Below are 12,535 nucleotides of genomic sequence, written 5' to 3' on the forward strand. Positions count from 1 at the left end.
AAAAAATACAACAATACCTCATTTCAGCCTCTTATTTCCCTTAACAAAACCACTCAATTTCACCAGGTGACTCTAGACCATTGATTTTATGCTAATGCTGTTACGTAATCATGTGTGTGATATAATTTTTGCATGTGTTGTTTGAAAGACAAAGGTACAGTGTTTATGTAATCATTGAGAAATGCCATGAAAACAATCCACATATGACGTCACGAGTCCACTCTTAAAACATACTGACTGCCCCTCGTATCTCGTCCAGCTCACATTGGGCGCCCCATTCCTTTTTTAAAGGAATTTTTATTGTCCTCCTAATCGGTATAGGCAGTTTGCACACATTACCGCTGGCCTGCCTTTAATACGGAAATTACCCATAGCTATAGCCTGCAATGTGTGCCTTGACTATACGATCACATGTACGTGATCGGGTAACGGACTTGAACGGACTGTGCCGGGGGACTGTGATACTTTGAACTTGACTCGAACTGTTTACATTATTATATTGTACTAATAATGTATACATGTATGCAAGGTTATCACGGTGTATTAGATCTCCGTGATTAAATCACAAGAGTTAGCATTAACATTATCCAAGAAGTGACATTTGCAGGTAAGTAGGCTTCATTGATTTGTGTTCCATTGCCGGAAACGTCTTCACCGTTGTGTACCAGTAAATAAATGCGAGTCTCTTTAAGCTTCTTGGTAGTGCTTTTTAACATATACCTGTACGCTTTGAACATGTTTATATATATGTATCCTTTTTATGTCGTGAGTGACTCAAAGAAAGGTATATATGGAATACGCTGGTAGCTAAATAACTTTTTTTAAACGTAAATAACCTGCCACATTACGTTTTAATAAGAATTTGTCTTTAAAAAGACAAAGTTCACGAATCCCTTTTAATATTCATATCTAACCTACTCTGCACTATAAGCAATATGCAGACTCTGAGTATTAGACGTACAATATTGTATGTAACATATCTACGTTATTTAGTCTATTGCCATTCTATTTTTCTATTCTATATTCCTCGGTTCCAAAGGCAAAATGTTTAGATTTTTCACAATGCCCTCCAAATAACCGATGCGCAGTTATTAACCTCTAAATAAATAACTGATATGAGGCATAATGATACATGCGCCTTGATTCTGGAAAAGATTTTTTTTTTTTTTAACCTCATTTATTTTATCTATTAATGTAAATATTATATTTTTGGAACCCTAATTCCTACCATTGATCGGGATCGGGTCATCGAATAGGCCTAATTGTTTTGCGCTAAAGTCTACTTCCAAGCCATATTTATCCACGGCACTGTGTATTCAACCCATACCCACGAAGTGAATATAGACATGTAATTACGAATAAAATGATTCACCAGTGTCAAATAAAATAAATACTATACATGTACACGTGGACAAAGAATCCGATGTCTCTTATTATACTTGACAGAATATAATAATAACGACCACCAAATTATGACAGAAAGTGCACAAGAAGTAATGACGTCATCATGGTCATCAGCGGTGATAGACGGAATCATGTATCCACCTTATGTAACAAGAGAAACTCTGGAACGCATGAAGAATTATGAGACCAGGGAAGATGACGTATGGATAGTAACTTATCCGAAGGCTGGTAAATACAAAGTTAAATTTCCACTCAAACTGCAAATTAAATCTCACCGAATCATCATTAACTGTACTAAAAAGCTTTATTTTTGACATGTGTGACTATCCTTTTTCTATTTTAAGTGACCTTGAATCGCTTCATTACAATCATGCGATTTTGCTACATTTTCAAATATTTCTTTTTCATTTTGGAACGTCATAATTTTCTACCAATAGAGGTTATCCACTTCCCTCATGTGTGACTCCTAACAAAAGGCGCTGGTTCCCGTAGTATTCCCCATTCAAACCAATTCAATGCATGACCTCGGAGTTACCTGCATGACTTTGGCGGGTTAGTTTGAAACAGTCATGGTTGAACGTGCAGGTACTTCTTTTGAAAGTCCTAAACAAGGTATAGCAGTCGTTGATAGGATATGCAGCTTATAGAACACGGATACCCTCAATTCATAGTTGATCGCAAAGGATTTTATCATACCCATGATTCCATTGTTCTTCCAGGAACACATTGGATTCGAGAGATTGTTAGTCTGATTTACGTAGATGGAGAAGTTGAAGCTATCGATCGCAATGAATACTGTCGTCCTCTCGAATTTGGGGACATGCTCATTGACAAACAACCACGACCATCGTCCTACCCGTCGAGTCAGAGCTTTAAATCACCAAGAACCTTAGTAACGCACATACCGGAAGATTTGTTACCAAGACAAATTAAAGAAGGGAAAGGAAAGGTAACATTTGCTTGTTTTTATCATGGCTTGACCCGTATGACTTTTTGGGATCACATCATTGCATAAGAAAACATACATGGTTTCCTTGAAAGAACTGTCGGATGTCGGTATAACTAAAGGTGATATTTGTCGCGAAATAAAACAACTATTACAGACTTTGTGAAGTTTGACAATTAACCACTCCGTTCTTGACGAGTTTCCAAAAAAGGGCTTTGTTGCGAACAAAATAATATTTTAGCCACCGACTTAAACGCATTGACTATTATATCAGAGATTATTAGTAAGATTGTTTTGGAAGAGAGAGCAGCTGCATTATTATTATAATAATAGACCTTTGATACATTTATATAAAATGATTGTGATGAAAACAAGGAACATGAAGAAAAACGAATATTTTTGTTATTTGTTTTGCTTTTGTTTTCAGGTTGTATACGTGATTCGAAACCCAAAGGATTCGGCTGTTTCAAATTGGTTTTTCCTAAAGGATAGACGCAAGGAATATGCAGTAAAATGGGATACTTATATCCAGGACGTTTTAGAAGGGAAAGGTAATAACAAATTATGGTGTCTTTAAAATTAATAGAACACCCATTTGCCTTATTACTGCTTATGACATTCACCAGCCGAAGATGGTCTTCCAAAACAAAGAATTTCAAATTGCAAGGCAAATAATTTATATTTAAAAGCAAAACCATAGGAATATTCTTAAATCTTAGTTTTGTATAAATTTCCTATTCATTTTGCAATGATCCCAAATATCATCTCTTTACCCTCTATGTAACAGCATCCTATGGGCCTTGGTACAAACACGTGAAGCAATATTGGGAAAGACACAGAACTGACAAGAACTTTATCTTCGTCCACTATGAAGATTTCAAAAAGGTAAAGAGTGGTGTATGGATGGGATTTTGGGACTGTTGGTTGTATGTGGCTGCGATCAGGGTCTTATCAAGGATTTGAACATTCGGAAAATTAGCGAGAAGGACAAAATCGGACGGAATATAAGCTGATTTTGCATGATTTCATTTTTAATAGATTGGCGAGGAGGGTAATGTTTTGTTGACGCCCTTCGGTCACACTGAAGCGCGGTGATGCTATGGGCATTTCAATAATTTTTTTAGTGTTTGTAAAGTGTTGTGCACAACATAAGTAAAATACTGCAATGAAATTTACATTGAAATTTTCACAAATATTAAATAATGAATTAACGTGATGTCATATTTTTCTTACTCTAGGACCACAGAAATGGAGTAATTAAGCTAGCTGAATTCATAGGACACCCTCTATCAGATGAAGCTATCGACAAAGTTGTTAAACACAGTTCCCTTGAGGGCATGAGCCGTACACACCATACGGCCGTATCAAACACAAATGGGTCCAGTGTTGGTTTGCCTAAAAAGGTTGGGGCGCCAAAAATTATAAGAAAAGGTATGATTGATATTGGGAAAGTACTAGAAAAGAAATTCAATTTTTTCTTCATATCTAACATGAATACCTTGTCAGCCTCGGCATTCTATGGACCAAACACCTTGTCACTGAGAACGTGGTTCCTAATAGAGGGGAAAGAGCACCCAAAAAGGGCTGATTAAAAATAGATATTAATTATTTTCCTTCTAGATTTACCTGAAAATATGTGTGATTTTTTAACAAGGGGGTAGTGAACCCCTGCTCTCCACCTGACGAGCGAGGTTTAGTATGCGAACGCCATTTGGAATTTTGACCCTTTGTTTAATTGTTGTAAACACCTCCTAAGGGGGCATAACAATAATTCAGCGTCCCATAGAAGCACGTGTGAATTTGGACTATTTTCTGGTATCAATACTTGGCAAAATAAATTTGGTATCACATTAAAGCTCTATTTCTGTAAATTCCAGAACTTTTGTCGGCATATATCGAAAACCGTTGATTTTTTCTTTATTTCTCGGTGCTAAAAGTAAGGGCAAAAAATATACTAAACTCACCACTCACATTTCAAAGTTGGAAAATGTCAATTTTTTTCTGCATGTAATCAATGAAGACACATGTCGAATTATGGTAAATATGGTCGGTACAATCTCATATTCACTATGGACTATATTGGCCGAATTTCGTTCTTACATAAAATGCGTAGTTATTTATGTGTTGCGCCCTCGTAAGATCTTGTTTTCAGTTTAAGATGCGTAGATAATACCATATATCATGTACATTGTTAATTTGTTATCATTTTGACAGGAGTTGTTGGAGATTGGAAGAACTATTTTACGGTGTCGCAAAGTGAGTTGCTTGACAGTATCTCTCGGAAGGAATTAGACGGTACCGGTATCAATGTTACCTACGAATAATATTGAAGGCACTGATATCATTTTTACCTCTGAATAATATTAAAGGCACTGGTATCAGTGTAACCTACGAATAATATTGGAGGCACCGGCATTATTGTTACCTATAATTAATAATATTGATTGGAGGCACCGGTATCCTTGTTACCTACGAACAGTATTGAAGGCATCAGTATCATTGTTACCTACGAATAATATTGTCGACACCGGTATCATTGTTACCTACGAATAATATTGACGGCAACGCAATCATTGCTACCTTTGAATAGCATTGACGGCTATATATATTGTGTGTTTAATATACACCAGGTACAAAAAGAAACTCGTCAGTTATAGTCATCCTTGCTGTTAAACAACCTGATAATTTTGGATTATTCTGAAATACACATTTTGATAATAGACTTTGCCTTCTCATTTGACACCCTGTTCGTGAAAATCGAGCAAGAATTGGCCAAGATCTGCGCCTCCAAACCCTCAAATCCCAAAATGAAAAGTTGCAATTTTGACAATTCAATTGTGCTTGTCACTTTGTGTGCTTTATTGATTGGCCCCATTGATAATCGTTGAAATTGCAACTTTTGACCTTGGGGGTTCGAGGCTTTGGAGGCGCATATCTTGGTCAATTCTTGCTCGATTTTCACAAACAGGGTGTCAAATGAGAAAGCAAAGCCCAATTAACAAAATGCATATTTCAGAATTATCCACAATTATCAGGTAATTGAACAGCAAAGATGTGCCTGGTGTATATGCTGAACAATTAGGAAAGAGTATGAGTTAATCTGCTGGCGCTGTTGTGTTCTGGTACATTATATCAATGCAATATCCGCGTACTGTCGAATAGCGAACGATATCGCTGACGTCTTTGCACGGCAATAAACTCAATAACTACGACCTCTTCGGTCGTCTTATAATAAAGGGGTGGTTAATAGTAATATGGGATCGATTGTGATAATCACGATATCATAACACAACAGCGCCCGTAAAGTCAATTCTTTCTTGCTTACCTTTTGGGAAGCATGGAATGAGTGAGAACCCCGAGATGGCAACACATAGCACCACACTCACCGACAACATCAAAGAATTTATAAAGCAATCTCCGACAATATTGAAAAATAAGAATATGATATATGGAATAACAGCAGCGATGAGGTAACAAAACGTGATAAACGATACCAAAACTGTGGGCAATAATACATTAAACAGGTACATCAAAACAACATTGTAAATACACTCTGCTAAAGAATGTCGCTTACATTGTAGACTTCTCTGTAGTCCACTTACCCATTGTGCATACTCTGGCTGTTACATTTAAGCATAAAAGTCTGATTTGTATCGATTTGTGCACATTTTTATATATTTTCACATCTGATCTTTTGTACACCCTCTGTTTGTTAGCACTCGGGCTTTCGCGAAACTGGTATATTCTAAAATCAGAATTGTTCAGTATCGATGTGAGTCATTGTAATTATGCCATTAAGATACAGGGTGTCCAAAAAAAAAGAGGCCCCTCATTGTGAACAGGGTGTCAAATGAGGGGCCTCTTTTGGGGGGACACCTGTATGTTGCATTCAATTATATAAAGCCTACGTATACTTTACTTTTACTGTCACTAATTATATAAACTTGTTATAACCGTTTAGTATTTACTTGCATTTTGATGTAATAAACATCAGTATAATTTCGAGTTCAACTGAATGCGTTCATCATGATTAACAACATATTTTATTTATCAAAAATCGACTATGACATAGTCTACTTATACTGGGGTATTCTTAATTTTTAAGAATGTTTTCTTACCAAAGTACCAGCATTTTGATTTGGTGATCCTTCGGGACCTGTTAAAAAACCGTCCAATTGTTATTAATACATAGGTTATACATCTATGTGTGAGCATTCGTCATTCAAATTTACAATACATGAACTTTAGTACTTGTAACTGTATTAACTGTTCAACGTCTGGCCTACATTTGGCTGGATTTTCTCGTTTCCACGTGCATTTCGCTCACGACAGACTGCATGGCTTCACAGTGTTACAAGTTACAAATGACATCATAATCTTGAAAAAAATGTGGATCAATTAGAATTGTCAGAAACAATGGCTGATAAATGTACAGGGTGTCCTTGAAAGAACTGTATCATCGGAAACGCGTAAACCTAATACAACTGACGTGGTTGGGGAATGTATCAGCTATCACATACTTTTACAATTTTTACAATTGATCACTCCGTTTTTGAAATAAAAGAATTTTACGAAACTCCCTCATGTCCAGCCCGTTCCACGGGTCAAATATCTATCAATGGCAATAGACGCCTCATGCGCTGATGGTGCGCAGTGATTAGTACTCCGAACATAGATCGTCGATTGATGTTTAAATCTGTGGAAAGGTTAAAAATGAGGGAGTATCGTAAAATTCATATATTTCACAAACGGTATGGTCAATTGTAGAAATCTAAAAAGTATGTGATACCTGATATATTCCCCAACCACGTCAGTTGTTCAGTTGTTTATTCTGTAATATCTGATTTATTCCTCAATCACACAGTAATTTAGTTATGTTTAGTTGTGGTGTTAAAAAATACCCAAACAATGAAGTTTCCGACGATACGGTTCTTTCAGGGACACCCTGTATTAGCTAAGGATAAGTAAGAGTATTATAGTGAAGTGAGGCGCGTACGTACCATCGTTGATTCCATGTTGCTGCCAAATCTACCAGTACCCACAATTGTAATAAAATGAATATGAATGCACCTAATAACCCAAAGTACAGGAAAACACGTAGAGATGTTGCAGACATTGGGATGAGCAAGAAAAAGCCAAATGATATCCCAATGATAAATACTAACTTGAAGAACCACATTCTGAGCAGAGAAGATTATATCAAAACACAATGTAAATGAATAATATAGTCATACAAAAATTATTGTTGTTAAACTGGAGCTCATACCTGGTGTTCATTATACCACTGAAACGGAATATGAATGAGATATTGTTTAACAACATATCATAACATATCATTTAAAAAAATTAAATTCACCGTTGGCTTTTTATTCCTAAGTGCCTAAGTTTTGTATTTGGTTATGTGTCCCATGACAAATAAATGAAAGAAAGAAGTGCCCCTCTCACAAAAACTGAAAGAGAAAATCGGGAACGCAAAGGAAAGAAAAAGGGGAAAGCCTGTTTCCTACTAAAATTCACCCCGATCACGGACCAGAATAGTGTAAATGTACAGTCTCTCCTCTCAAAGATCATATCGGGACAAAATGAAACAACCGGGAAATTTTCCCCCGAAATGTTTATTTTGCTCACCCACCCGTCCCCCTAAATCCCCCCCCTCCACCACCACCACCACCAACCTGACCAAGAAAGCTGGCCACGCCACTGGACGACATCGCGGGTCCAAACGCATGTGATTATGGGTCTTTAGCGAAAAGGTGAATTCATAGTCCTAAGTACGTGATTGTCATGCGCATAGAACGAGAGTACCAAATATGTGACCATAAGCATTGCATAATAATGCCGTCCGAGTACAATGGCTGTACTCTCATTATCTCCCTATGCACAAGGTCAGCACATGTATCCAGTACATGCAAGTTAGCCATGGTCTGCTTATATATCATGTACATACACCCTATCCTTTACTGTGGGATTAAGAGTGTACCAAATATGCGACATGAGTATTGCATAATAATGCCGTTCTAGGACAATGGCTGCACTGGGTTATCTTATTATCTCTCTATGTGGTAAGTTTGAATCCGGAAAGCTACAAGGTCTATATATCAAAACTAGATACGCCCTATCATTAACAATGTGAGCTTAATCTCTGCCTGGTTTAATTTTTTTAATAAAATTTAATGCGGAATTTAAAAAAAGTTAAATTGCAAATTATAGGGAATTAGGGCTAGATTCATGTCTTACCCATTATGAAAACCACCTCGATAGGTCTGGCTGTTCCTCACACCTATTGTTACGAGCATCATGGTGAGGAAGAAGGTTGCCATTGCCAAGCACATTGCATAAACCGACGTAACGCCGTATAATCTGCTGCAGTCACTGCCATTGTAATTGAGGTTCTGACAAAGTTGCTGAAGTCTGACTGCCTAAAATTTGATTAAAAGTAATATAAATTTGATTTTGAGGAAAACTACAAGCTGTATCGAAATAATTGATACCCATCAATTTTCATTAATAATGGATGAGCCTGACACTTCAAAATTCAGCGTAAGATCCAAACAATTTGTAAATTAATTGTTAAACAAGTCATAAACTATACGTTCTGGACACTTCACATTTCAAGAGTATCCAATGTTGTATTTGGAAGAGGCAGGCTTTTCAATAAACATAAAAATTGATGGGTACCAATCATTTTGATACATGTTAGCAATTTTGTTTTAAACCAAGCTCCTTGGCTTTCAGATCCTTTTGTTTCGTTTCGCTCTTTTCATAATAGTAACAGGCATTTTTAATCCGCCGTGAATGTGATTTAGATAATAATTCGTGATAATTAAGTCTCTTCATTTTTCTTGTAAATCTGCTTTTAGTTTGGTCTATCAAGTGAAACATTCCAATGTTCCAAACATTGGTATTGCAAACACAAGTAGGCTAAATTTACAAACTAAAGATTACACCATACAGTTTTATATAGCTTTTAACACAACCTTTTATACATTCAGCAGATAGCTTCTTCAGATATCCATACCCTAGTTCCGCTAATGGCTATTTTCCATTTGCATTAATATATTTTGCAGCTGAGGTACTTAATACCAACATCAAATTAAAGGACTAATTAATCGTTCAATGCTAAATTATAAATAATACTGTACAGAATTTATTTCAAAGGCCATTCGATGCTAAAATATTACTATTTTACAAAAACCAAAACAATAGGGAACAATTCGATCACAAATGAAGAGAGCGCTAAATGTAACTTTGACCATACACCTCACACCAAATCATATTTTGCCTCGTGTATTAGATAATCGCCTCTATATTTTATGGGCTCGGACGTTTTTGCGTATTTTTTGTGGAACCTGAGAACACATCATACTCGCCAAATTGCATTTTGAATACGGTCCTCGAAGTAAATTGTATCAATGCAATGATATGCTCTTAAAGTCTATGTACCTGGGAGGAAAAGCTGTCCATATGACAATTTTGACCTTTCATGGTGAGGATATACATTTTTCCCCAAAGACCTACAATTTTTAAGACTTTGGGTGAAAATGAAGACTTGAAGTACATATCATTAGATCCATATAATTTACTTCGAGGACTGTTTTAACACCCCTTAATACCCTCCCAAAATTGTCTAAAGAACAATAAAAACCAAAGAAAGCCATGCGAAATTTGCATCGCATAACGCATTTATTTTTAGGCAATAGAAACAAATTAGTCGGATCTTTCGATCGACCATCGATGCTTGGTCGATCATTATTATTAATGAAATCAATTAAATGACTATTGTTAATTGTGGTAACATAATGAATCCTTGCCTGTATTAACAATTAATAAAAACAACAACATCGATGCAGCATCGACGGTCGATCCAGATATCAAACATATTGTTTCTGGTGCTTTAGTTTAGCTTGGTAAAATTTCATTTGAATAATCACAATATAGCTGATAAAAGTTTTTAATACAAACCATTGGTATGGGAAGTTCCATAAGCAACTTCTCTGAGACTGTCTTTGAAACCATGGCAGCCGAAAGACAAGCCCCAATGATGAAGATTGTGACATAGAGAATCCTTGTGACAGTAGACTCCCTGCTGGGTGGGATGCACCAACATTGCCATGACGTGGTGCCACAACAACACATAAACTAAATGAACGATTAAATGGAATGAAGGTGAATTTATAAAGTTCAATTATATTTTAAATAATGAAAAGGATCGTGTACATTTCCGACAATGGTGTCAGTCTTTTTAATGTATAAAGAAGCCCAAACATATCATGTTAATGTGACATCGCAAACTCCAAGTTAAAAATGTCCAAATTTAAGTGACATATCCACGCTCATAACCCTGCGGGATCATTTTTGTACACCGACTAAAAATTGGGTCCAATTTTTTTTCATGTTTTTTTTTATCATTATTTTGACCTCATTTTTTTAAGTTAGTGCATATTTGCCCCCATCGTTTGTGAGACTGCATAGAGAAGTTTTCCCGCATGCATTCCTAAACATTGCTCTTTCTCATGTTTTAGCAAAATGAAAACTAAACGTCATGTTTTTAAATATGACGTTTAGTGGAAATTTACCACTAGCACCCCGTTTTTTGTACATAAAACTACAAAAAACGGGGTGCCAGTGGTAAATTTCCAATGGAGCACCCTGTATATAATATCTTTACATCAACCATCGCCTCTGTTATCATAACCTTTTTCAGCTTAATTATATCTATGATTCTTCTCCCTTCATAAGAGTCCAAATTGTCAGTTGATATAATTGCTTCAAAAATTTAATCGTCAAGTAACGAAGAAATAATAGTCATTATAGACAATAATTATTTTATAGAATGAAAATCAAGACTTACCTGAGATTTGATGCAGCCCTTCATTCTGGTATAATGTTAATGCATGCGATCACAATATACCAATAGATGAGTCTGATTATATCATTTAGTCCTGTACAAGTCATTCCCGGGATGCCATTAATCAATTACCCGTTTGGGCCAATATTTAGCCATTCATATTAATTTGAAAAGCTTCAACTTTATTATCTAGAACTAATAAACCAACTAATTTTGAACAGTATGATAATCAGTGGATTATTTTGATTTTATATGTTTATGATCACTGTACCGTTTTCAATTTCAAACTACCCATGTATGAATGACACCACATTCCAAAGCAAAAGTGCGGTCAAAAGTTCTGCTGTCGCAGAACATCTTAAGAACACAGGTCACAAATTGGACTCCCCCAATATCAAGATTGTTAAGAAGAAAGGCAAGTTCCTAAATCGGAAGATAAATGAGTCCATAGCCATCAGACAGGAAAAACAAGTCAAGCTCAACAGAGACGGGGACCGGGATATTCCAAGAATTTACGACTGTCTTCTAGAAACACCAAAATCATCCAAGTGTGAAGAAGACAGTCAGCCAGTCATTACTGCCTGAGGATGGTAACTGTTAGTTACCGAAAATATTAGCAGGTAAATATTTATTTATTTGCCTTCAGTATCCGTTGAAAGTTTTAAAATTTTCTTGGTTACTAAATATATGTCAACATAAACATTTGGAGCATTTTAAGCATTAGTTTAATGTAATAATAATTATACATTATACATTTCGAGCATTTTATTTACGCTTACACTTACACTTAGATTTGATGGGTATAGGTTTAAGCCTTTTAGTTCCCCCATAACCATATTCTTGTTCCAAAACTTGCCAATTTCCCCCTTGAATTGGTTTGTTGTTCTGACTTTCACAAGATCTTCGGGAAGTTTGTTCTATGTATCTATCACTCCCTGTAAGAAGAAAAACTTCCTCAGGTTCAGCTGCTTCTTGAAGAGCTTATAGTCGTGTCCCTGGTGTCTGTATTGTGTGACTTGACATGAAGATCTCCTCGGGTCTTACATCTTCTAGGCCGTTCAATATTTTGAATACCTCTCTCAGATCGAGTCTCAATCTTCTGAATAATTCTGGTGGGTAAAGGTTCAATTCTTGAATCCTTTCCTGGTAGGGGTTGTCTCTTAGGCTTGGAACTAATTTAGTAGCTCTTCTTTGAATCTTCTCGATTTCTTTAATGTCGTTCACTTGGTAAAGGCTCCATGCCTGGACACAATACTCCACATGTGGACGAACATATGCTTTGTACAGGATGGAGAAGCTCTCTTTATCGATGTACTTGAATGTTCTCATGATGATCC

The 12,535-nt window shown here is 36.1% G+C and overlaps 1 protein-coding gene across 1 annotated transcript; it reads left to right on the forward strand.

Annotated features, from left to right (window-relative positions):
- Nucleotides 1-365: 365 nt before the first annotated feature.
- LOC140171143 (sulfotransferase 1B1-like) lies at nucleotides 366-7,573 on the forward strand. Its single transcript, XM_072194326.1, has 7 exons — nucleotides 366-607; nucleotides 1,447-1,632; nucleotides 2,124-2,353; nucleotides 2,778-2,901; nucleotides 3,138-3,235; nucleotides 3,589-3,781; nucleotides 4,565-7,573. Exons 2-7 carry the CDS (start codon nucleotides 1,473-1,475, stop codon nucleotides 4,672-4,674), a joined length of 915 nt encoding a protein of 304 aa, XP_072050427.1. The 5' UTR covers nucleotides 366-607; nucleotides 1,447-1,472; the 3' UTR covers nucleotides 4,675-7,573.
- The last annotated feature ends 4,962 nt before the right edge of the window (nucleotides 7,574-12,535 follow it).

The sequence above is a fragment of the Amphiura filiformis genome, chromosome 15 (assembly GCF_039555335.1).
Source record: "Amphiura filiformis chromosome 15, Afil_fr2py, whole genome shotgun sequence".
NCBI lineage: Eukaryota > Metazoa > Echinodermata > Ophiuroidea > Amphilepidida > Amphiuridae > Amphiura > Amphiura filiformis.